The sequence below is a fragment of the Monomorium pharaonis genome, chromosome 11 (assembly GCF_013373865.1).
Source record: "Monomorium pharaonis isolate MP-MQ-018 chromosome 11, ASM1337386v2, whole genome shotgun sequence".
NCBI lineage: Eukaryota > Metazoa > Arthropoda > Insecta > Hymenoptera > Formicidae > Monomorium > Monomorium pharaonis.
Genome location: NC_050477.1, coordinates 3,361,438 through 3,388,511, shown reverse-complemented (window position 1 = coordinate 3,388,511; position 27,074 = coordinate 3,361,438). Strand labels below are relative to the sequence as shown.

The window sequence follows — 27,074 nt, the reverse complement described above, 5'->3', positions numbered from 1 at the left end:
GGTTCCGCGCGTCCCTTTTTCTCCCGGCGTCGGATACTGCATACTGGATGCTGCTGCGCGGACCGTTATGCAACCTGCGGCTCACAAACAGCGAGCGAGCGGGCAATCGGTCGGGCTTTGCTCGCGTCGAGATTCCCGTTGGTCCGTCCCCGTGTCATCTTGCACGTTACAGAAGCACCCCGCCGCCGCCGACGACAACGACGACGACGACGATGCGAAACCACAAAGTCCAATCGTTCGCGACTATTGACACGAGTACGCACGTGTCGGATGTTGCGAAAACGCTGAGCTTTTATCCCGAATGCAGGCGAGGTAGTGGCAAATTTTACGACTTTGGTGTACACCGTAACTAAATATCTTTAAGCCTAGTGAGAAATGAAATTATGTGATTCTTTCCCTCTTTTTTGTAAAGAAAAAAAATTTTTTTTTAATCTCGAAACAAAGTTACATAATTTATGTAATATTTTACTTGTTTCTTGTTTTTTCTTTCGACCACTCTTAAGATGGAAATAACATCTGTGGAAATTGATCCTTTCACGGCCTCGGCAACTTTTTATTTTTGCCCGAATCAAGTATATCAATACATTTGGTATAATTTCAGCGGAATAATTGCGCGTAATGTCTGCTAGCGCGGCACGGATTGTATAATATGATCAAAAGATAATAACAGATAATCGCGTGCGATTCGGTTGTACAAATAAAATTTCATAACTTTATCGTCCCGGCGCGCTTCTCTCACCCAGGTCTTGTAACGGGTTGCGCTGGGGAGATACAGCAGCTATAAAATTTGTAAACGCGTCGGCATCACGAAATCATTAAAATCACCGTCGGTGCCGACACCAACAGGGGGAGATAGCAACCGATTCAACCACCGGTTTACTGTTATTGCAATAAATGCTATGATAGAATGCGACCGACACTCATTATTTTCCTTAAACGTAAACTTTTCGAACTGCAAAACAGCAAAATCGTAAATAGTTTCTACATAATGCCCAGATTTATGTAAGCGAGTCTCCGAGAACTCTTAAAAAAAGCAGGCTAAATAATATATTTTCTTTTAATTAACGATATTTGTTTACTATCAATGTTTATCATCATCTTGTTTCTATTAATTTTTTTTATATGGAAGATTTATCGTATCCATACAGAAAATATTCGCGAATTTATGTGATGACTTATAATAGTACCTTAAAATAACAGCTATGTATAAACTTGTTTGTCTATTTTGCGTAACGCGTGAATTTTAATTCAAAACAAAAATTTGATAAAATCTTCATTTTCGACTTGTCACAATTTTCCCGCTAATTCTTTCGAGTTGTAATATTTTCCCTTCTAACAATACAATGTAAAGTAATCTAATGATGTCGCAAGTGCTTTTGAAAACCCAGTTTCCAAAATTTTGTTAAAATTTAACATTTGTATATAATTTCTTAAAATTTACACTGCCCAAAATAACTTAAAATGTTATAATAATAAGCGATTTGTACGATTTTTAATAGATAAAAATTTGCTTTACATGCAATCGCGCACGAACTGCTTTTCCGTCAACAGCTTTCGCGATACCTGTTTAACACGTCTATATCGATCTCACCGAAAAGGAAAGAGCTTAATGCTAGATATATCGTTCCGCGTACACATTCGACTGCACTCGAACGGAGTATTACGACATGACGTCAGGTTACCCAAGATGCGCGACGTGTCCGGTAGTTTCTCCCAGTTCCACTGGCTGAACAACCGAAGAGAGGATCCGCGAATACATTCCCACAGGTATATATATACCCATTTCGATGACCGGCTGCTCGTCACGGACTCGCACCCGGCGACTTTTCGAGAAATCGGTGTCGGTGCGGGAAAAAACACCTCGAGAAACCGTGCTTTTTCTCATCATAGATTCTAAGCAGCACATTTCTCATTAATTATTCTAGTTATTAATTATCGTTAATTATTGCTATTCATCGTCCCACATTGTCTACCGTAGATCGAGTAATCGCCGTGACATTTGTACGTCGATAGACGATCCACTTCGTTCGTGACGTGGAGGCTCAATCATCCGTCCGTGATCCCCGGTTCTTTGCACCGCCATCGGTTCCTTCGTCTCTCTTTCTCTCTTTTTCCTGTCAATCTTTTCTCGCTCAGTGCGTGCGCCTCTCGCTTTCGCACCGGATCACCTTGGTCCACGGGCCAGCACACAACCTTCCCCCCTTTACCCTAACTACTGCCTACACGATCGAATCTCGCATAAAACTGATGGTAAATGCAACAGCGAGACTAAAACCTCAACGGGATAGAAACTTGAGTTGCATATCTTGTGCAAATTGCCGGAGAACTTGCATTTCTCGCAGTTACAGAATAAAAATAACACGATACATTTATACATGCATAAAAGATTTCCTATTATCTAGATATAATTATATAGTTAGATAAATTTACTTTGAAAGTTTACTAAGAACACAAATGATAGTTTATGGCAATATAGAATATAATATGTGTGAACCATACATATAAAAAAGATGTAGAGGATATAATAAGATAATTAGATAATATTAATACGTATATAAGATATAGGAAGAGAGCCAGATTTTCCTCCACGTTTCCTGCTTCATTATTCCGACTAAAATATTTAATTAGTTGAATCAACATTAATAGTAATATATCACTGTTTTATAAAATATTAGGAAAAAATAGAGAGATTATTGTTAAATAATTTAATCAAGTTTTCCTTTAATTAGGCTAATTGTCAAGTTATTTGGAATGATGTACGCGTTGAATCGCGACGAACTGAAACGCGAAGTGATAAAGTGTGCGAAATTCAATCAAGATAATAACTGAGCTGTGCGAATAAAAATCGTGAAACGATGCAATAATGTGCGTAATTAGGGAAAAGCTAGTATACAATTTACATCAGAATAAAATTATCGAACGAAGAAATTCGCATTTCTTCCGGAAACTTCGTTCTGCCTTTCGCACTCGGCACGTTCATTTCCTTTCGTCTCTCGCACGGCAAATAGAAATAACAAATGCGCTCATTACGCGTAACAATTTATGTCTTTTTGATATAGAGTTGATCACATGCCGGGATGCGGCTATAATTTTAAGATTCTCGTGACGCAGTGATGTTTACTTTCGTTTACATCGTTTATGAAAGCACTAATTCTAAGTATCGATCTTATTAAGAAGGATAAATAAAAAGCTTGTAAAGTGAAAGTATTATAAGATCATCTTTCTTTTTGTTAAAAATTTGAGAAAAATTTTAAACACGGAAAATAAATTTAATAATTATGATAAATATCACGTCTTTGTACATTCCGAAAATAATATATTATTATATAAATAATATATTTTTTGTCTTTAGAGGTACAGAATTTGGCTCCTGTTAATGTCTCAATTAATTATCTTTCTGATTAATTATTTTCATTGTCTTTGAATTTCCAATTAATTAATGGCATTCGCAATTATAAGGTTTTCATAAAATTTTCAGCGATGAAAAATTGGTTCAAAATTCATTGGAGAATCTATAATCGGGAGAAAGTGCACGATTTCCTATGCGCTTCGTATGCCCTCCATGTTGGCTCGCAATGCACAACGGAGGAGTAGACGGTTAAAGAACGAACAACGCTCTCACGAGCCGCAGCCGTAGCCGCAGCTTCGTCTCGGCGTCATCGACCATCGTGATCCCTGTTTAGTCACTCTCAGCTATGGCTGTCGCTTATTCCAACTCCTTCCTTTTCTTCGTTCTCTACTGTCCGTTCGCGCCTTCTCTCTCATTATGTTTCCTTCTATTTCTTGAAGCTCTTTTTCTCTCCTGGTTCGTTTCAACCACTAGCAAGACCTCAATAAATGGCACTTTAGTAAATTCAAATACCGATTCCCAGAATAAAAGAAAGGGAGATTTATTTTGGAAATTTATTTTTACAAGACTTGTCCGATCGATAAAACTAATCATCAGTTTTTCTTAAGAATTTAGAAATTTAAAAAACTATAATACTAAATAATGTATACGTTCAATATATTTCGTATTAAAACAAATTATGCTAATAATTTTACAATGTTTCATCGAATTATTATTTTTTGTATTATAAAAGATTATTATATTCAATGTGTCACGTATAAATAAAATTTGTGAAACTCCTAATGATTTAAGCAATCGATGATTATTTCAATTAGCGAATCGGAAGAGACGGAGAATGAAGGGAATTCTATTTCTCTCAACAAACCGTGTCGTATTTTTAGGCAAACTCTTCACCGAAGTAGAAAGGACCGTCGAGTCCGCCGGAAAAACAAAACGATCTCGTCGTCTGCTTCCAGCGAATGTTTCAACTGTCCCGTTCGGTTGCGTTTCAGAGTTTCAGACTTGAGTCGTTCCAGTCGTAATATTCCCTTCTGAGTTAGCTATCTTCGCGATTTCAATCGTTACGATAACAGTTAAATATTTCAATTTTTGTTAATTTTTAATATACACGGAAAAAATAAGTCAGCTGTAACAACTAAAAATTTGCAGTTGACTTAGTTCAGTTAAAGTAACATGAAGCTTATCTGCATTAACTGAAATGTCGTTCACATGCAACAAATGCTTTCGGTTGGAAAAACCGAAAATTTCTGTTATTAATGTGTTTACCACAACAAAAGATTCAATTATCACAGAAAAAGTAACTCGGTTATAACAATCAGAATTTTCAATTAGTTCGGTTCGGTTGCAGTAACATAAATACTGTTATCTTATTTGCATTAATATTGAAATAACTGTTTTCATCAACAAATATTTTCGATTGGAGAAACCGAAAATTTCTGTTATCAATCTGTTATTTGAGATAACCGAAACAATTGTCTTAGCGACAGAAATATCCCACAAAAATATTTTTGTTGCTGCAACCATTTTCGTATGGTTTCCCACGGAACAGAAAATTTCGGTCACAACCATAATTCTGTTGCATCAAAGAAATTTTTTTCCGTGTATTTAAAATATATTCGCGTTCGAGCAAGTATCATAAATTAAGTTTAACTTCAGATGACATAGAAAGATAGAGATGCTTAATTATTATTTTTAAATACCAAGTAATAATTCTAAATGTAATAATCTTTTATAATTATTCAGTGACAATTAGATAAATATTATATGTTCCTAATTAGAAAAAAACGTGAAAATAGTTATTTTAATTCGTCATCAATGTATTGATCGAGTTTCGAATGACGAGAGATCGTTTACACCGGACAGTTGCAATCTCCAGGGATTGATTAATGTCGTCAATGATATTATACGCACCCCCGTAAACGCACCCCACACGAAATACGATGACTCACTATTTCGATCGTGCCAATATCCGGCTGGCTTCGCTGGAAGCGGGAAGAGAGAAGCCACATTTGTGATTGCAAACGATATTGCTTCGTAGTTGCAAAATATTCAGAAAAAACTCGTTTGCATCAAGGCCATAAAGTGACGAACAGTTACTTTAATAGAGACACATCATTCAGAAACAGAAAGAGAGAAAGAGAGAGAGAAAGAGAGAGAGAGAGAGAAAAGAAAGAAAAAAAAGATGATATAAAATAAAAAACATAATTAAATAAAAACATAAAAATAAAAATTGTTAATGAATATCTTCGTAGATAAAAATATTCAATATATAGTATGTTATATTTCAAATAATAATATTTCATCAAATAATAATTATAATTAAAGCATTTTACTATTAATGAGTTACAGAGTCAGGTAAAAATAAAAATATATCAATAATTATTGCAGAATTTTTCGTAAATTAATTTGTTAAAATACTTTCAGGTCTTTTTGTATAGCTTATTTTCTAAATTTCTTCTTTAACAAATTTTTAACTAAATTGAGAAACGTTCTACATACAATTAAATTTTATATTTAAGACCTTGCCTTCAAAGAAATTTAGACTTTCTTTCCTTTTTATCCGATAAGTCTTTCTCTTTCAGGGCATTCTTTGTTTTCGCGGTACCGATTCTACACGTGAAAAAAAGAGAGCAGAAAGGAAACAGAAGGGCGAGCATAGGAACGTAGGAAGACAATGGATCCTCGAGGCATCGAGCCGGCGCTCTTATTCAGGACTTCGCTTTGCGACGTGGAAACGCGAGGACAAGACGATAGGATTCTGCTCCATAAGCAAGATTTTTCCCAATGACGAAACGAGAGGCGTAATTCATCAATTGCGAAGAAGATAGAGGTTGAATGAGATGCAGTTCTTGGAAAATTATGCAAGCGTACGATGGCGTCATTTATTAATCAATGAATCGATTTAATTCTCTAAATCTTATCCAAATCACTTATTTTTTAAAAAAAGCAAAACACAAGATAAATTTATATTTTAGAAATACTGAAAGAAAAAGACGAATATTATTTCTAATTTGATAATAATTACTTGTGAAAATTATTGATATCTTGCAATAGATGCGTATTATAAGTAAATACTTTTTAATAAGATTTTATGAGATAGATTTTACTTCATTCAGCGACTAAATGGTATAATAGTGTTTCTTTAATTAAATCTACATATGTTATTATGCAGAATAGTTATATTTATAAAAGTATAAAGGAAAAAGACATAAGATGACATAATTTCATTTTCAGAAAAAATAGTTCTAAATAGGCGTGGGCACACATATATACCCACATCATAATCATTGAGCGGTGTATTTCCTCAATTTCATTGAGGAACACGTTTATAAATACACTGCACGCGTCGATCAATCGAGCGTTGCATCGAAGGGTCGAGGATGCGACGCAAATAAAAATGTCGCTTTTTTTTCTTTTACACGACCATGTGTAAAGTCCCTCTAGGGTAAATTTATTGAAGGTCAAGGAGTATGCCGAACGATCAATAGTTGCGATGGACAAAGGCAAAGCGCGCGAGGCGTCTCGATAATTAACGATATCGCGAAGATTAATAATATGCGGCTGAATTTTATCTCTGACCCAACCGCGCAACCTTTTGCAAAGGGCATTCATTATTACGGGGTCAATGAATGTGGCTAGCTATGACAATTAATACTCGATAAAAATGATCAGTGCGTCGTAGTTTGTTTTTCTAAAATGCCACGTGTTTCAGAAACTTCAAGAAAATAAAAATAATCTCATATCTGAGACAATTTTCTGTGCAAAAATGCACTAGATGTCAGAGAATAAACTTTATTGCAATTAACAGAGAGAAGTCACACAATTATTGATTAATGGACATATATTAATTTAACATTATCTATATTACATAATTCAATTCTATATTATGATAAGGTATAACAGAAAATACTGTAATTACTAATAATTCGCTTAAAAAATGATTTTTTAATGCGTCAACTTGAAATTCCTAATTATAATTTTTTAAAATTAATGGTAACGTTTGATTAAGTCTAAAATATTAGACCCACAATAAATAATAATGTTAAATTGATTTATTGTTACCAATTAAAGTTAGTGTTATATTATTGCCATATGATTGTGTCGAACACGAATTAAGTTAACGCTGATTAACGTTACTTTTTCAGTAAAAGATCATACGGACAACCATTTTTGGCTCTCACGGAGCAAATCAACATACAACGGGCAGCAAAAAAATTTCGTAGAGATTGGTCAAACATGCTTTACCATACTTTTTGTAGGTCAAAGGTCCCACGCGAGTCAACCTAACAGCGACAGCCAGCAGGTTCACGTCGCATTCTTATAATTTCATTAAAGATCTCACAAAGTAGTTATTTTAAAAGAAGGAAATAAAACTATAAGTATGGAAGGCTTTTAAAAAGTGAAATAGAAAGCAATTATTTTTTAAATAAAAATAAATTAACTAAATCAAATCGTGTAATTCATATACAAAACTTTAAAGTATTTTAACATTTGAAATATTCGGCCAAATTTCATGTCATGTCATCTGTCGACTCGATTATTCGAACAAAGTATAAATGCAATTCAGTATAATTATTCGTATGCAGCATATGCATGAAATTCAGTCTCGGGCATCGAGTTTCGATTTCGAACTGCGGATTTGCGTTCTTCAGGATCTCAGTGGAGAAAGGCCTCGCATTAAGGTCGCCTCTATAGAAACGGATATTAGAAAACGGCTCTATACGTGCGATCTTAAACCTCTTTATGATCGACGTCACGTTGACCTCGGAATAGCTGACAAATCGTGTGCATCGATAACACTATATCCCGCGAGCACCATCAGCCTCGATTCACTCGTCCAAGGATATATATCCTCGTGTGTCGAGACCTCGAGAGACAATCGCCGCTGGTCGCGGCTGTCACGGCTCTAAGTGAGAGTGCTCCGATTTGGTGAACCTATGCCCATCGCGAGTCACGTTTTCGCTTCAGATTTACGTTCAAGTAAAGACAAAAATCAGAGACTGATATTAAAATTTCGACACGTCCAACATTTGGCTGCAAGCACGAAAGTGATCTTTGATTATTATTTAAACACTTATCTATTACCCATTGCTCCGGTGTGAGTGTTAACATCACCCTCGTAATTGAGCAAAGCATTTCGTAATAATAAAAATAATTATCTATAATTTTAAAAAATTCTATATATATAAATTTTATATAAATTATAAAAATTGTGCAGTTTCGGCAATGTAGGCTTTCAAGGCTTTCGAGTTTCTTGCAATGTAGCATTTGTATTCTTAAAACTTTGTTTGGTTCTTAAACGTCGTAAACATCTATCTTGGCCACTTTCTTTCTCCATACGTATTGAAGATACGTAAAAAATATCAAATCGTGTCGCTTATGAAAGTAAAGTTCAGCACACGAGTCAGGAACGCTTTCCTCGACCGAGTCTAAACGCGACGTTTCCGCACACCTCACCGCGTTATTCACCCGGCACAGGCACATTTGCAATTCTCGTCGATAATCTTCCCTTCTCTCTCGGATAATCGCAATTGCCCTCTCTGACTTCGATCGATAGAAAATTTCATTAGGCCCGCAAGTAACATCGCGCTAATTGAAGTTCGCTCTTTAACATTCAAGCAGTCACGTGAATTTCCATAAAATCGGCGTATATATTCATGCTGCTTTTCATTTCATTGTACCTCAATTGACATTGTAATCTCGATAAAAGACTTATACGAGACTTATGTAAAGAAAGTTATAATCGTGAAACTCAACAATTATTTATTGCACTTTGACATACATACGTATTGCGACGAGTGAATGAGGCGGGGGCGAATTACATTATAAATCGGAAATTTTCTTCTACATTCATTCTTATTCCGAACATTGCAGGAGTTTTAATAATATCAAAAGTATAATAATTTTTTAATAAAACCGTCGAATTTAAATGCTTGAATAGATTTTTATTGCAAACAATTCGAAAGATGAGAATTTTAATTGTGCGTCGATATAGCAAAGGAACATTGCTAGAATCTTTATCTATTACACCGCAAAAAAGAAATCAAAATATTCAGAAATAAATGTTACCTGTGACGTCCTCATTGATATTTATTATTTAAAAATGTAATTGTAATGGAATATAAATTTCTATAAAATATATCTTGCTTTTTTATCAATTGATTTATTTGCTAAAAATAAAATCTTATTTCACTGTATTTAAATAAAGATTTATTTCAGTGAAAGAAATTTCTATCTCACAAAAAATTTTTAAGCATCTTTTTGTCAGTGTAACGTTTATTTTACTCTCTTCGACCAGCTTCAGGTGAGATTTCGCTTTAAAACAACTTCAGGTCGACAATGCTGTATTGTTCAAACAAAATTCGAATTTGCCACAAGAATCTTATAATCTCAAGCATGGTATTCAATGTTGAAAATTGAAGAATGATGCTCAATGAATTCTGATAACGTTTTATTTAACTCATCCACCCGCAATATTGCGTTCGATTATCAAATGCCCGGCGTACTACCTCGAGTCACTCTTCACACGCCCCTACTTCGCCCACCGTCCATCAAATTATCGTAAATCGAGCAACTTACCGGAAGAGCCGGCGCTCCCTGGTGTCTACTCGCTCCTGCCGTTCTTCGCCGCCGACGCAGAGAGAAATTGCTGCACCACGCGAATGCGGAAGACCGCGCCTGGCCGCACGCGAAACGCGGAGGTGAGCGTTGGTGAGTCCGAGACGGCACTAGTCGCGTCTTGACGGTAGCGAAGCTGCTATGAGACTGCACAGGAGATGCACGGCGCGCGTCAATGAAAGCGCGCCGCGTCGCACCTCCGCCCCGCTGCGCCGGCCCGTAACGGAGTCCCGCGCGCACCTTCGTACGGACGACACGCGCAGCGTCAAGTTCGCCCAATAACAGCGCCGAAGCAAAAGTATCCTCTGTCCACCTGTGTAAAAATAATACGTGCTTTATTTGAGACTGTATGACGCACATTTTCAAATTGAAAAAAATTACGGATTGTTTTATATTGCATTCAAAAGTAATACAAAGAATTTGGCTGCAATTTTGAACCTGGATCAAAAATTATCAATAAGAAGTAACAACGTGTTCTAATGGAAATCTAATTTAAAATATATTAACAAAAATCTGTGTTAAAAAAAATATAAGTATTCAAAATGACTTTATGCAAAATTTTATTGCGATGCAGACATTGGTTGTTTTAAATAAACAAAATTTGTTTATCTATTTAAAGAATAACTAAGAATCTCAATTAAATTTTATCTAAACCATTTTCATTATTTAAAATACTTATTTTAAAAAATAATATTTTTATCATTATTTTTTAAAAGCAATTTTTAATAACAAATTTGTTATTAAATAAAAATACAATACCATTCACATAACTTTCATATGTATATAGTTTATTTAAAATATATAAATATTAACACAATTCCAATATCAATTTACTTTGCAGCGTCTGTGATACATCCTTGTAATTTATCTCAAAATTTACTTACATAGCTCAAGTCTTCGTAATGTAAAAATAAACAAGAAGTAAATAAATTTATGAATGTGAATCATCCCCGTTATCTTTTAATATCTCTTTTCTTATCTCCTCGCGTCGCAATTTTATTTAATTCTGCAATTCGCGCAGGAACGAGTGATGTGCGAATGATTTTCACAAAGTTTTACAACACACTCGCACAACACACCGGAAGCGCAAATATATTGCACAGCCAACTTAGTAATTGCATAAAGGAGAAATCTCGGTCTTGATTTCATTAAGAAAACTGCTATCTGATACAGATCCTATCGTGCAAAAAGTTTAATTAAAAAATTTTCCAATTTCAAGTAAAATTACGTTATTAAAGCTATAGCACGTGTTCTTTAAATATGCACATTTATTTCGCGACTGATACAATATGGAAAAATTAACGCTCATTGTTAACTTAGGAAAAGTTTAATTATATAATTTGCGTTACACGATTTTCCACATTATATTCGAAATAATTACGCACAAGTTTAACATCCTTTCTATTTACAGTATAAAAAATAAAAATATTTAATGTAGTTTAAATATTCGGGATTTTAAAGATAGGAAAATTTAAAATTAAATTTAAAATGAAAGAATTATAGAATGTTTTTAATAAAGAAATTGTGTATAATATTTTCACTTGTTGATAAAATTTAATGGGTTTATCGAAGATTTTAATCATTTAATGAAAAAAAGAATAAATTACTCACTATTTCAAAGAATCCAAGTCTAACGTTAGATCGTAGACAGCTTCAACAAGTCGCGTGCAGGACATCTATGCGTTTCAGGTGAATGTATCGACGTCACCTAGTTTTAATCGTCGTTTTCCGTAGCTCACGTATCGTCTGCAAAAAAGATTTATCGCGTTTGAGAAACTTTTGTCCAAAGGCTTATCCGAGAGACAAGCGAAAAACTGTTTTGGTAGTTTGCGTCCCTGGTTATCCGTCGTGCTATTAAGCTTTCATTTCCTTGTTCGGTTCCTTATTGCGTCCCCATTGTCCTCATCGTCATAACATGTTTTCTCGCCTACCTATTTGCGGGTTAACATACACAGCCTAGACGCTTCCTTGGTTCGTGAAAGAGTTTTCCCGACCCTTCTTCCTTTAATAATCTTATTACGTAAAATCGATATGCAAAAAGCCCTGAGAGAATGTCGTGACGCAGCTTTCTCGTAAACGTCATTACCTACTCGTTTTAAATGTCGTTACGTCAAAGAATATGCAATGCTTTTATCACGCTATTTACACGTTAACATCGATTTATGACGTAGACGACGTGAGACGACGTAATAAATGTTCTAAGTTTATCCCATTCATGAAACAGACTTTTTAATAAAGTCCTACGACATTCCATTTATAATAATGTTTTTAATAAAGCTTGATAGTAGTACAATTTTTTGTTATATAATGCAATAAAAAAATAATTGCTACTACACTTATAAAAAATAATACTATTTCAGCTTTAATTGATAAAGAAATAAACTTTTCCTCAATACAATGGCAATATATGATTTCCAATTGTAAACATTTTCTCAATATATAACAATAATTCTTTATTCTTGAGCATTGTATTTGTCATTGTGCAGCTCATCTTATTGCGTTATGCAACTAGCAAAGTTGCTTAGTAATGTTCTTATATATGATGACAAATGACATCGAACAGAAAAGAAAGCTCCCAACCTTTTTGGCATCGTCCAACGTTGTGGGAACGTAGTGGGCATTGATCGCTTGCGCCATAGTACAGTAGTCACGATACAAGACATATTGATCTTTCAACCAACGCCTAATCGCCAAAACTCTCTCACGATACTGATCGTTCGGCTTCGACTCCAAGTTGTTTAAGTCTGAAAAAATGTTTGAAAAAAGATATTCCATGCTTTCAATATACGCGTGAATAAACCGAGGATAAATATCTACGCGTAAAATATATTTCAAAATATATTGATATTTGAAATATATTTGAATACATTTGAATGCATTTGTACATAATGCCTCTATTTAAATGCGAAATGAATTTAATGCATTCGGCATACGACTCAACCGCGATCGGTCTACGTTCTCATTGTTTCGATACAATGCGGATTCCTTCTATTCAATGCTAGAGTCGCAATTGTTGCGCATTCGCCGTAGCACGACTCACCACTTCGGGCGTATTCATTAAAATGACATAAATCGCGAAATGAATCAAAAAGGAAAAAATATACAAAATAAAATTTGTAATTAAAGAAAAGAATCCTTAATTAATGATAAATACATAGACGGTATAATAATTGTCAATCTACACACTTATCCACGAGAAATAAAACAAGGAAATTTTTTGCCAAAACTAAAAAGCAGGTGATAATAATCGATAATTATCGATCAATATTTATAAAGATTATTAAAGATGTTAATTATAAAAATACATTAAGATATCTTTGCTTAAATTTGTTAATTACCAGGCTGCGTAATTCTGCGAGCTTTGGGAATTCCAAAGGTTTGAAATAGCTCCGAGTAGAGCCCGATTCTAGTCTTAAGTCCTTCAATTTGTGTAGATACTTTTGGAGGTCTTCCCGTTCTTCTTGCAATCTCAGTTCGACAATCCGCTTTTGAAGTCCGCGTGTTTGTTTCCCATTAAAGTTCAAAGCTTTGTCTTCCTTACAACTTTCCTTGCCATTGCGAGTTTCGATTGACTTTGAATTCGTTGTTCTCACTCCTTTCTTCTTCCTCTTAGTATTATGTTTATGACAATTATAATTAGACTGAAAACATTATTAGAAATCATGAAATAGCTACTTTTCTTGCCAAAATACGTTATGTAACTTTTGCGTAATTTTTCGACGTTGCAAAAGTTAAATGGAGATTTAAATAATAAAGTATTAATATATTATTATTCTCAAACTGGATTTAGTAATCGCGAAATAATCTGAAAATGATCTCGAAGATTTAGGATAATAGAAAATAATTTCGGATAGTTTCTACAGAAATCTAACATCAATTATGTAAAAGAAGAGAAAGATTTAATGTCAAAAAAGACAGAGGCTACTGCGGTATTAGATGAATAAAAAATATAGAATATATACCACTTTGTTTTTTTCTTTCGAACAACGGCAACTTTCGTTTTCTTCTCTTCTCGTCACTTTTCTTGTTTTCAGTGCATTGTGGAGTTCGAACACGGTTTTATTATCGTAGGAGCTTTCCGACACTTCCGTCGCGGTTTTCGAGTTTGTGTGTTTCTTGGCCAGGTTTTTGTGCGATTTTCTCAGTATATATTCGACGTCCTGTGAAATTCTTGATTCAAGCTCTTTTCGGAAACCTCTTGCCTTTTCTTCCCGTTATCCTCTAACGACAAATTAGATTTTACCGACTCAATCCAGTTCTTGTCATTCGCTACCGGCAATTCGGTAACATCTATCACTGCACGTTCTCTCGCTCTGTTCGATGCTCCCCCGTACTCATTCCGGCCGCTTTCTTGCCGGACAGTAGTCATCCCTGAAGATTTTTTTTTTCTCATTCATCTTCGTCACGTCGTCGGTCGACGACTCCGAAGAATCCGATGTGTTCTTATTGAAATTTACGACTGAAAGATTTGCCATACCGATCGCATTATCACTTTATCATCATCACGGCAATATATTTAAAAGCTCTTAAGTAAGAAAAAGTTACATATTTTAATGCATATTTAAGATTACAAATCATAAAAAAATTATATTTTATTTGTAAAATTATATTGTATTTGTAGAAATTGAAAATATAATGTTTCGTGAAATAATATTTTGAAATAGATTTCCTAATATTTTGACATTTTGTTGGAGCAACTCCAATTCTGATCCTGCCAATTATTTATAACAGTTTATTCATTTTACCGTTTGAAACATTCTCGTTTCGAAACAATGCCTTTCGATGCTGATAATGTCTTTTTTGGTTCCTTGAGTCGAAAGATTGGCACAATTTCATCGAATGTACAGTCACGTCATTTAGATTCGTGATGATGCTTTCACTGACGTAGTTCGATGATCCTGAATCAATCTTGATTAAACTTAGTTTTGGCGTCACATTAAGTGCGATAATTGATCCGTCTCTGCAATCGAATAAAGTATTCCACAAAATTATTTTTAAATTGATAAAAGTTCATCGTTTCAAGTATATCAACACTTTGCCACTTTGCTTTTTATGCTCGTGATAATAAATCACTGATAATGATCACGGCGTATGCCTTGAGCTATCTGATCTTTTTTATCGCTAAGTTAAAACACTATCTTATCTCTGTTACAATGTTTCGAGAATCAATTATACTTGCAAATTTACATCATTTACATTTAAATTTTAATTTTAACTTAGAAATAAATTAAAATTATTAAAATCTCATAAATAAACATTAATTATTATTTTCAGATTATTAAAATAATAAAATTCAATGTATAATCGTAAATTTAAAATATATTTATAAAAAATATATATTTCTTTAGAAAAATACAATTGTGAAATAATATATTAATTTAACATATTAATATTAATATATTAAATTACCTGTGTTTCTTAGCATTGTCCTGATAAGACCCATATTCTGAAATATTGATTTTCTTCACCCTAGACTTCACTCCATCAACCACTTCATTTTTTTCATTAATCATTTCCTCCCACTGCGATCGAATTGTTGAGCTGGAAATATCCTCGAAGGTGTCGTTTACATACCCATTTTCAGTCATTAGACCTTTCGAGCTGTTTGAAATTATTATGGAAATGTTTTCATGTGTTAGATCTTTAGAGCCTTTGTAATCTTCAATTTTAGCTGTAGAGTTTTTCTCGGCGTGGAAAGTTCCGAAATAATTTCACTGCCATTCTCCATCGTGTCGATCGACTCCTCGACAATGCTATCGTCGCGCGAAGATCCCATATCATTCGAGTGGTCTCGAATTTTAGAATCCTCCTCTTTCAACTTTTCCATGGTCGCTTTATCCTCAATCTGGTCGCATTTTTTCTGGTCGAGATGCATTCTGGAAATCTTCTCGTTCGATTTTCTGGAAAATCTCAATTGTTCCGCGATTGATGAATTGTCAGATTGCGCTTTCCCCCTTGAGATTTCAGATGATTTGCCGGATTCTCTACTTCCTGCGGACCTCATGGCCATTTTTTCTTCTGTCTTCGTGGCCGGAAGATCTGTCGCTGATCGTGAAAGAGTTTCGCTGCAACGTTTTCGAGTACGAGAGTAATTTTGATGGAGTCATCGAGTCATCGAGCACGCTTTCAACCAAACTGGTCTCCAGAATCGTCATTGTGCCCGAGATAAGACTTTCTTGCTTTCCTACAGAACGCGATGATTTATCATCTAATGGAATCGCGGCATCAAGGTCGACATCTGTGGCATCTTTGGCAGAATTTACACTCGTTTTGCTCGGCGTCGTTTTCTCACTCCCCGACGAAAGTTTCGATTCCTCTGTGTCTCCCTCAAATCGAGTGTCCGGCATTTTTATATCAAGCTTGGGTTTTGCAACTTTCGTCGGCGATTCCTTCGATTTTGTCAAGAAATTCTCTAAGGAAACTATCGAGACGCTGCTTATTGAGCTGTCTGCGTCCTATAATTGCAAAATTAGGTTAATGTCGCAACATTGCCACTTATTGAAAAATAATGTAACTATAATCGAAATATCTTTAAAATATTAGGATTAAATGATGAGAACAAGTTACACGTAAAAATAAAAATTATATATATATCATATACAATTAGCAGTTGAACTGCATTACAATTTAAATAATTTTACTATGGAATATTTCCGTTGACTTTTTTTTCTTTTCTTTTTCGGAATGTTTACCTCTTTCCATTTCTGCTCCTTGCGCTTTAGCTTGTATTTTTCCTCGATCTCCTTCAGACGTGCCAGCGCCGCATTAGCTTTTGAGGAGAGCATTTTCCTTCCTTTTTTAGATCCGAGTGTCAGTCGCTAAATTTAGCTAACTGCTTGTGCGTGTGTAACTGTAACACTTGTAAATTTCAATTATTCGCGAAATAATGAGCGAAGAGTGCCTTGATTTTGAAGTGAGTCACGATAAGTCATTCTATTTGTTCTCGCCATGACAAGTTTGTTTTCTCGTTGCCAAGGAAACAGCCTGATATATCAAGCTTGATGTCGATGGCCATCGAGATGGCCATATTAGCCATTAGATTCATTAAATGTGAAATGTATGTACATAAAGATCGATATACATATTTTATAACGAACAGTTTTTTATATCGCGCTTTCGAGATGCGAGTCAATTAAGTTTTGATAATTAACGATCGTCTAGTTGTACTTTTACAAGGAATGTAAATATATTTATTGATAAAAGTATGGCGTGTGTTTCAAGCTTTGTTGGATTTTGTATCAGTCGAAAATATTAAAAGCCGAATTTGAAAAGGGACGAAAGGCGATCAACTCCCACTTTTGACGAGCCAACCGAACTTTATACTCAATTGTATGTACATACGTATAAATGTCGCACGAAATATCCAACGTAAAGAAAGATCACTTTCCTTAATTCCTTTACTGGGAATACATCGCGAGATTGTTTCAAACGCGCGCACATCCTGCCAACCGACGGTTTTCGCTACACCGCTATTCCCGCTCAGATTCGGCGGCCATGACTCGTCTGAAACTCTAAAGACTGCACGTCGCACTGCCATATCGACAACAGATAAGCGGGCTGCGATAAATCGGTCCGGCATATGACGTAAAGGTACATGTGGCGCGGCGTGGCGTAGCGAACGGCACGCCAACAAATGCCACGGTGCGGCGCCGCATCGCTGGTTAAGCGTGGTCGGCGCTGATTGGCCGTCGCGTCTCCACCAATCGGCGTCCTCCATCTGTCTGCCTCGGCGGCCGCTAAACTCACCAACCACGTCGCGGAACGGGCATTATCGGCCAGTTCGTCGTGGCGGTAGGTGCCTTTGCGTCGTCGTCGGTTTCCTCGGACTCACGTCGTCGTATCGGCGTCCGAAAATGCGATCCTCCTGCGCGTTCGTCGTACTCCTAGCAGTCGCCGCGGCGACAGCGGAGGTGTATTTGGAGGAGAAGTTTAACGACGGTGAGTAAACTCTATTAATTTTTCCGACCCGGCTCGGCCCGGTCGCGAAGAACCGTGGCGGCCGTGACGACGACGACGACTTCTCCCTTTGCCACGAAGACCGTTGCGAATCGGAGTACAGAGTTCGGAGCGATCTCTCGACCGTCGCGAACCACACCCTCGTTTATTCGCCGCGTGCGTTTTCCCACATCTTCCGACTAAGAGAACATCACGCGAAAATGAAGACGATGGCAGGATAACGTTCCTGCCGTAGAAGAGGACGTGGACGCGACACGACGGCGCCTCTCCTCGATAACCGCACGCCCTACCGCGCTCTGTTCAACGGTCACCGGCCGACGTCGTTCGGCGGCCTGTCCATATTTATTTCGCCCGATCGCGAAGTACATATATTTTACGACAGTTAACGCGATGAAAATTTTTGAGGACCGCATCGTGACACGTCGTGTTTCCGCATTTCAAGCCGCATCAGCCATATGTGCCTTGGCGCACCGGAAAGAGGGAGAAAGGAGTAGACGGACGAGAGCGAGAGAAGCATCAAGGCTTTGAACTCCGAGCGGACGACACGCAGTTGGAAGTAGTCTCTCTCTCTCGCGCGGCAGTCGTCGTCGCCGCCGCCGCTGCCGTTGTCGTTGTTGTCGTTGTCGTTGTCGCCGTCGCCGTCGCCGTCGCCGTCGCCGCCGCCGCCGCCACCGCCACCGCCACCTCCGCCGCCACCTCCGCCGTCGACATGACGCCGCACAGATCGATCCGTCGATCTGTGCGCTCAACTCCGGCGGAATCGGATGGTGCGATTATGTGCGGCGGATCGAAGCTCCGCGGAAACCGAGAGTTCGATCTCTGATCCATGGCGAGACGCTCGGCGATGACCGGGCGAAAGCGAACTCTACAGGTCCGTTTGCGTCACCATGTATCTTTCCGTTTTCCTGCGCCTCCATTCCGTTTTTCGGTCTTTCTCTTTCCCTGTCGCTCCATCTCTGTCTCGTGCGAAGCCTCCGCGCCGAGTCTGCCTCACTTTGACTATGGAAAGTAATCGGCGAACGGATCTTCTCGTCTGTGCGTACATTATCCCGTTAAATTCAGGGTCCTATAAGCGTGCGAGAATCATCCCTCCTGCCGCGCACTTCGTCTTTCTTTAAGTCCGTCTCGTTTCAAAGTATGAAGAGAAGTATAATAGATTTTGGTTCTCTTTCTTATAGCTTGATTTTTTGCGAGCAAACGTGGATGAAGTGAGAAGAAAATAAATGCAAAGGAAACAGATACCTTATGTTTACCGGTGACAATAGAAGCGCGACAATTAGCTTGTCTCTTGCGTGTTGAAGTATCGCTAAAATGCACCGGCGAGAGACAGTAGTGTTATATCTTTGCGCTTCCCGACTGCCGGTACAGTTATATCGTCGCCTTCTTAATTTTTAACTGGTTCTCGTTCCTCACATCGTTCCTCATCCTCTTGTTCGTGGTAGAAATTATCTGTGAACATTGCTACTTTTTGTATTTATTATTATTCCAATTATTGAAATTCTAGAAAATATAAACAATTGTTAGTTTTACACGAAAATCGAAAAATATTTTACAACCCGTATAAAAATATTTTTGTCAAAATAAAACTTTTAATAGAATTTTTTTAATTAATAATTGTTATGACATAAAAGTTTTTTACGCATGACTTATTAATAAATGAGACATACAATAAAACATACATTAAATATATATAATAATATATCTATTTTTAATAAATTGAATGTATATGTATAACTAATGAGATATAACAATTGTTATATACTGTTATATGTATATATTTGTTTCACAAAAGAACTGTTGATATTTCAGATTCATGGGAAAAGAATTGGATCTATTCCGAACATCCTGGCAAAGAATTCGGGAAATTTGTTTTAAGCCATGGAAAATTCTGGAATGATGAAGATAATGATAAAGGTATATATCAAAGAAAGGAAAGACATAGATTATTTGTTGTGGAATGAAAAGATCACTTATGTATAACAATTCTCTATATTCAAATTTTTATCAGGTATCCAGACATCACAAGACGCAAGGTTTTATGCTCTCAGTAGAAAATTTACTCCATTTAGTAATAAGGATAAGACCCTTGTTATTCAATTTACTGTGAAGCATGAACAAAATATTGACTGTGGTGGTGGATATGTTAAAGTATTTGACTGTTCTCTCGATCAGAAAGATATGCATGGTGAAAGCCCATATCAGATTATGTTTGGTAAGTTGTCTTATCAAAATTATTAACGATAATAAGTTAGTGATCCCGAGCCTAAGAGTCACTGGTCATACCAATGTATAATTAGTGCTACAGGAACTCGGAAATAAATATTCTTTCATTATGCCCTGCGATATAATTATTACATATTGCAGGTACCAGAAAAGATACATTTATTATGTACTAATTAGCTTAGATAAAGCTCATATTATCTTGTTTGTTTGCATAAAAGTGACGTGAGCTAATTTAGAAATGATTATATGTGAAATGATACAACAATTAAATATATGTAATATATATTACATATATTTATACTTATCCTCTTTCTATTATTAGTTAGCAATTTCAATTCTACAATATATTTATCTTTATACAGGACCGGATATTTGTGGACCTGGAACCAAAAAGGTCCATGTCATCTTTAGTTACAAAGGAAAGAATCTTCTAATCAATAAGGATATTCGTTGTAAGGATGACATTTACACGCATTTGTACACTTTAATTGTCAAACCTGATAACACCTACAAGGTAAATATATGTCACATATAAAATTATAATTATTATAAATGTGATCGAGCCTAGAGTCACATGTCTTCACTAATTGCCGTGGAGGATAGGTGCTACAGGATCTCGTAAAGCAATGATTATCTTGTTTGTTAATTTTAGTGATATCGCTCATTAAATATTTTCAATCAAGATCAACATGTTACACCAATAATATTGCACTTAATGAAATTTTATTCGATTCGGTTCTTCAACAAAAATATTTTTAGGTGCTTATTGATAATGAGGAAGTTGAATCCGGCGAGTTGGAAGCAGATTGGAGCTTCTTACCTCCAAAAAAAATTAAAGATCCATCTCAGAGCAAGCCCGCAGATTGGGACGACAAACCCAGCATCGACGATCCCAATGATAAGAAACCTGAGGATTGGGACAAGCCTGAGCATATTCCCGATCCTGAAGCGGTTAAACCCGAGGATTGGGATGACGAGATGGACGGCGAATGGGAAGCGCCTATGATTGACAATCCCGATTATAAGGTTCGTATACTGAAACGAACATTTATAAATTTATCAGTTTGTTTATCATAGCTTTTAAAATTATGCAAATTCTCAGGGCGAATGGAAACCGAAACAAATCGACAATCCCAATTACAAAGGACCATGGATCCATCCTGAGATCGATAACCCCGAATACACGCCCGATCCTGAGTTGTACAAGCGCGATGAGATCTGCGCTATCGGTTTTGATCTGTGGCAAGTTAAATCCGGTACCATTTTCGATAACGTTCTGATTACCGACGATTCAGAACTTGCACGCAAATTTGGAGAAGATGTCTGGAAACCCACCTTTGTAAGCACTCACTCATCGTAGTTTTTTTCTTTTTTCATTTACTTACTGATATATAACTCATGACATTGTTCTATAACACATTATAGATTTAATAAATTTTAAAGAATAAACTATATGTAAAGATATTTTGCTTATTCTGCAAATTGTAGGAAGGTGAGAAGAAGATGAAGGAGGCGCAGGATGAGGAGGAGAGGAAACGAAGAGATGCGGAGGCTAAGGAAAACGAAGATAATAAGGATGATGAGGACGACGAAGACGTGGACGAAGAAGAACAGACTCAACCAGATACCGAAGTAAGTGTCGACTATATATATCTATGACTCTGTGAATCTATGACGTCTTACTTTAATAAGATTTTACAATTACATCTGCGTATGATGTTCATATATTTCCGATATCTTTTGATATCTGACGAGAAAACAATTGGAATTCCTCGTTTCTGAATATAAACACTTCTAATAGATCCTTTCAATTTTTGTACGCCTCAATGATATTAACGGTTTTGTTTCTTTTTTTTACAGAATCATGACGAATTGTAAATAAATGTGTGTCGCGTGTGGACGTAAACACACAGACTGTATTCCAAGAGCTACATGGTCGCGACATACACTGAATCCTCCTACAGGCACAAAATTGTAATCTAAAGACACAAATAGTAAAAGAGCAGGATAATACGTCGATTACGTCATCCGCTGCCTTGTCCACGAGAACATTACATTAAATTTTGTTTTAAGCTTCTAAACCAAATTTCGCCGGTTTTTTCAACGTTTCGCTAGTGTTTTTGGCCTTGGTACCACAGCGCCTAAAACATTCTTAATCGCCCAGAAACTTTCGAGTGAGTTTATTATCCTAAAGTATTACATGCTTAGAGATCAAGTGATCGACATTTTTGCGAAGTGTGTGCTATGGAATACGAAAGAACGGATAAAAAAATAGAAAAAAGAAAAAAAGAAGTGTAGAGAAGAGGAAAACGAGAAGAGAGTCGTCTATCCCGTGTCTACCATCGACGCAGCTCCACAAAAGACTCTAAGTTGTTCCGTTTTTGTTTGTCAAGTGTTTTTATATACATTAAAAAGTAAATTGAAATGTAATTTAAATAACTCGATATTATATATAATATATACATTACTTCAATTTCCGTACAATGTACGCATGATTCAAAAAAAGAGAAAACTCGCTCCACTTATAAGAACGAAAAAAACGTAAGAATGATAGATGTGTGCAAATGTGACTGAATGATAATAATTGGTATGATTATGTATCAGAGGCAGTCCAATAACCGTGTAATAAAATAAATAAGACTTTTTCTAGATGTGCTCAGGCGTTTATTTTCGTGGCGCCTCAAGCGCTCACCTCGATCGAATGCGAAAACCCAATCCTGTTGCTGATCCATTTTCATCATTTAGTAGTAATAATATGTACGAATCGATTGTGCAAATTGCTTCCAATTACCACTGTATATGTACATACATGCATATACACGCTATTTTATTATATCATGTTCGAATATAATTAATCTTGTAACTCCATTTTTATATCGGAAAATAAACATCATTTTTCTTCGAAACAACTATCTTGTGACTTACGAATTTTTTTTGGTATAGCGTGACTTAATAGAACAGATTTATCTCGTAGATTGACGAACTAACAGAGCTGTAGTGATATAATAAATTCATCATTTACGTAGACATATCGCTCACAGAGCGAATAAAAATGATTTATATTATAAATAACAGTAAGACGATAACTAAGATACGATCGACGTCAAAATGTTTGAAATACTATTTTTTAATGTAATTCTCCGGGTACATATCCGATAGAGAATTGGGATATATGGGATTAATTAAAAAATAAATTATTTTCGACGTCGACTATACATACAAATACTTATATTGCAAGATTTCTATCTACCTATTTAATTTCAGTCTGCTTCATACCGTCCTCGCGAGAAAGCCAATTAGCATGAAACGTATCTTCTCGGCTTTTTCTATATATAAATAATTTTATAAAAGAGAGTTCTACACACATTGAGTCGAAAGCCAGTCGAGACCTTGCAACACACCGCTGGCATTGGTAACTACTGATGAGCTTTGAATGTGCCAAATTCTCGCACAACAAAGTTTATGCAAACCAAATATATCAACCAGTTCCTCTACACTAGCACAACCAGAAACGTCCTAAAAAAAAAAGTGTTTACTTAGGACTTATGCAAATATTTTACAATAAAAATGTGAAAACATTACATTTACCTGTTTATTAGCATAGATTAAAAGTAGATCATCCTTTAATTCTTGTTCATAAAGTATTTTTGATAATTCTTTTCGTGCCTCTTCGAAGCGAGACCTATCGCTAGCGTCGACCACAAAAATAATGGCTTGTGTATTATGATAATAATGTTTCCACAGTGGCCTGAACTTTTTATGACCACTAACATCCCAGAGAGTAAATACGAGATTCATGTATTCCAAGCTTTCGACGTTGAAACCAATAGTAGGAATTGGTGGATTTGATAACGTAACGCCTCGCATGGCAGATAAAATGCTTGTTTTTCCCACCCCATCTAATCCCAGGATTACTACACGCATGTCAATCTTTGTTCCAATGTGTATCCTGTTATCCTGTCATAAAATAAAGCATTAAAATGGAACTAATTTATTAATTTTAGATTTAATTTGTTAATTAAAAAAAGATAAGATGTTAAAGCAAATCGCATAATTTAATATTTTGCTCTCTAGATTTCCATTGAAAAAATTAAAAGAATTTCAAATACTTTAAAAATCAAGATTAATATATGTAAATTTACCATAATTATTTTCTAATATTGCCTTGTAAATCATATTACTCAAAATAAGAGTTTTCCTTTAAAAAAAAAGAAAAAAAAACAATCAAAATAAATTATATATCATTCATTCCACCAAAATGGAAAATTATTTACGAACCCTGCTAAATATAATGGGAATGGAGGACTCGGGACTGAGAAAATCCGGTCCTAATTGCGCATAATGCTGCTGCTGTTGCTCCAGTGTCGCCAGCACTTCCTTGACCTTCTCTGAGCTGCTCAGCAATTTCCAATCTTCGGAATCGAGTATGCTTTCGCATTGGATACATATCCCAGCCACTTGTGATCTCGTGGTCGTGAGATCCTTTTGTTGTTGTCTCAATGCGCAAAGTCTACCACGAGTCTCTGTCTCGATGTACGTCATTGCTGTTTTTTCTTGTTCAGCCAAAACAGCACGTAATTCCTCAAAATGATACCGTACCCTCCTTCTCGCGTCTTCGATTGCCCAGCCTTCCAATTCTTCGATTACTATTTCTGAAGATATAAGAATATAAATTGAGAAAAAATAAAATGATAAAATATGAATTGGAAAGTTGTATAAAAATATTTAGAAGTTGAAAATAATTTTTATTAATTAAGTTATTTTGATTACATTTGTTTTTTTCCTAAATCGTAAAAATTAGATATAATTTTAGAGAAAAAACAGAAAATGAGAAATACCTATCTTGTGTGCAGTATCTCTCATGCTTTCCATAAACTGTGTCATCTTTTGCAATGCCGCGATAATGGTTTTCCTGATATTCTCCGCTTCCTCCTCGACTAATGCTGGCTAATAATTTTAAACGTAGGTAAGACATTGACAAAAACGTATCAGCTAGCAAAAGAGATTATAAATTAATGTTACCTTGTGTGTACTGTGCTTGCCATACTCTTTACACAAGTAGCACATTAAAGAATTGTGACAACCTTCTTGAGTGCACGTGAACTCAGCTACGTGCGCCGTGTGTATCGGACAGCGAGGCTTCTCGCGTGGTTTTTCCGACAGAGGCACGCGTCTGTGTTTGCCCAATGTCTTAGATGAGTGTGTGGCGGTGTCACATGCCTCACATAAATGCGTGGCACAGACAGTGCAATAGAGAACTGCGGTATGCGTCTCATCCTCGTCGCATGATAGATTTGACTGAAGTCTCTCGCGTTCCAGCACCAGCGTCTTCTGGCTGTTGGATTGCTCCAACCGCTCAAGCAGCTCGATGAGCGCAAAGTTCTTCTTCAGACTGTAAACGCTATTCTCGTGGAGACCTATGGCAGTGGGCTGTCGATCGAAGGGACACAGCAAAAACTGCTGCTCCGACATGCAAGTTCTCAATCGCAGCAGACATGAGTGACATACCGTGTGTCCACAATGCAACAAACGTGGTACCTTCAACCCATCCACTGTAAAAACCTCCTCGCAAACTCGACACTCCAGCACCTGCAAATATTTATACGCATTTTATAAATGTAACTAAATACAATATTTAAAAAAAAAACAGAATAACTGGATAACTGTGATCAAACTCTGATTAACTTGACTGTTGATGAATTCAACTCACAGAAATACGTAACCTAACGTAAAACAAAATTTCTAACATAATTAGTCGTCTAAACTTTCACAACTTTTCAATTGATAAGAAAATTAATAATTTGATCCATCTTGACAAAATACTACGGATATTGGTCGACAAATTGATCTGAATTTGATCGAAGTCACTTTTTGACGAGTTATCATTTCCAAATCTATAAACCGCTTCTTACGTTTGATTTCGGTGCCGTTTTCAGCGAATGCTTCATGTATTTGCTCAGTTGATCCGTGTCCTCGTCCATTGCGAAGATATCGCGACGTTTCGTCTTTCGTTCGAAAATCCGAACGCAGTTTACGCGATTGGAGCGCGAAAAGATTGTCGTTGGAGGTTAACTTCAAACAGTAAACTCGGCTCTGCGCGTGAAAGCAGCTTTAAATCATTAAAGGGCACGGAATTAACGGAATGGCGCAGAGCGGCACCGTATGTGTGCGCAATTATAAACAGGCCGATAAGGACTTTTTTGATCGAATAAATATTAATACTGGCAGTTATTTTATGAACAATTTCTCTGAGTTGAATATTAGACATGTATCTAAGTATAATTTTCCAAGAATTTTTTCTTGTATTCTTTCTAGACTGGTTACTGGATATCCCTATACCAACGCAACAAGATTTAAGTTTGGCTTAATAGATTCACCGGATTGTGAGTGTGGATGTCAGTTGCAGGATATTAATCATATATTTTCGACATGCCCTAATTTGTCACAGAAAAGAAATGACCTTTGTAATAATAAGTTGTTTGAATTAAAACTTTACGCTCCGTTTACGGTAGAGTATCTGATAATAAATCTAAATAAACAGATTGCTAAGGCAATGGTTGGGTTTATAATGGATAGTGGAATTAAGTTATAATGAATGATATCTCTAACTTTTAAATGTAATTTGTTTTATATAATTATGATAATTATCAATCTTATCGAGTTCAAAAGCCAAAGGATTGTCCTTACTAGTTGGAGATAATTAATGCAGTCACCGCATGAGAAATAAGCGAGGAAAAGGAGAAAGAATCAACATTGTAAGGCAGACAATAAGGGCGCAGTCATTCCCCCACGACTGTAGCCCCACTGGTTATATAAAGCGTGGTACTTTGCTCCAAGAAGGGCAGAAATCCATTGGGCGATAAGAAGAAGAAGAAGAAGAAGAAGAAGGTTCCTCTTTGGTAGGAGCATGTCGGGGCGCCCCGACGCG

General features: G+C 36.2%; 3 protein-coding genes and 1 pseudogene across 5 annotated transcripts in view; 1 reads left to right on the top strand and 3 right to left on the bottom strand.

Annotated features, from left to right (window-relative positions):
- The window catches only part of LOC114255365, a 28,927-nt gene extending 18,785 nt beyond the window's left edge, over positions 1-10,142 (bottom strand). The window contains exon 1 of the mRNA XM_028193875.2: positions 9,929-10,142. The gene's annotated coding sequence lies outside the window, so the exon portion shown is untranslated. The remainder of the gene's footprint in view (positions 1-9,928) is intronic.
- A 48-nt stretch (positions 10,143-10,190) lies between these two features.
- Positions 10,191-17,064, bottom strand: LOC118644194 (annotated as a pseudogene).
- A 659-nt stretch (positions 17,065-17,723) lies between these two features.
- Positions 17,724-22,797, top strand: LOC105830557 (calreticulin). Its single transcript, XM_028193874.2, has 8 exons — positions 17,724-17,905; positions 19,733-19,837; positions 19,932-20,135; positions 20,509-20,660; positions 20,906-21,172; positions 21,249-21,485; positions 21,635-21,778; positions 22,007-22,797. Exons 1-8 carry the CDS (start codon positions 17,821-17,823, stop codon positions 22,022-22,024), a joined length of 1,212 nt encoding a protein of 403 aa, XP_028049675.1. The 5' UTR covers positions 17,724-17,820; the 3' UTR covers positions 22,025-22,797.
- On the bottom strand, positions 22,788-27,046 carry LOC118647965 (E3 ubiquitin-protein ligase TRIM23-like). 3 transcript variants are annotated; one of them, XM_036294105.1, is made up of 8 exons: positions 26,834-27,046; positions 26,059-26,255; positions 25,169-25,735; positions 24,985-25,093; positions 24,425-24,798; positions 23,735-24,103; positions 23,512-23,662; positions 22,788-23,138 (listed from the first exon to the last, which is right to left on the bottom strand). In XM_036294105.1, exons 2-8 carry the CDS (start codon positions 26,125-26,127, stop codon positions 23,110-23,112), a joined length of 1,668 nt encoding a protein of 555 aa, XP_036149998.1. In that variant the 5' UTR covers positions 26,128-26,255; positions 26,834-27,046; the 3' UTR covers positions 22,788-23,109. The 3 variants fall into 3 exon arrangements, 2 of the variants coding, with proteins under 2 accessions (XP_036149998.1, XP_036149997.1); XR_004965108.1 differs by having other exon boundaries at positions 23,397-23,662; positions 26,059-27,040; XM_036294104.1 differs by having other exon boundaries at positions 26,059-27,046.
- Between the last annotated feature and the right edge of the window lie 28 nt (positions 27,047-27,074).

Coding starts and splice junctions, on each gene's coding strand:
- LOC118647965 (XM_036294104.1), bottom strand. CDS start 26,127: ATGGACGAGGACACGGATCAACTGAGCAAATACATGAAGCATTCGCTG. Junction 25,736..26,058: donor AAACGGCACCGAAATCAAAC/GTAAGAAGCGGT, acceptor AAATATTTGCAG/GTGCTGGAGTGTCGAGTTTG. Junction 24,104..24,424: donor TTCCCATTATATTTAGCAGG/GTTCGTAAATAA, acceptor ATTTTATGACAG/GATAACAGGATACACATTGG.
- LOC105830557 (XM_028193874.2), top strand. CDS start 17,821: ATGCGATCCTCCTGCGCGTTCGTCGTACTCCTAGCAGTCGCCGCGGCG. Junction 20,136..20,508: donor CCCATATCAGATTATGTTTG/GTAAGTTGTCTT, acceptor ATCTTTATACAG/GACCGGATATTTGTGGACCT. Junction 21,173..21,248: donor TTGACAATCCCGATTATAAG/GTTCGTATACTG, acceptor GCAAATTCTCAG/GGCGAATGGAAACCGAAACA.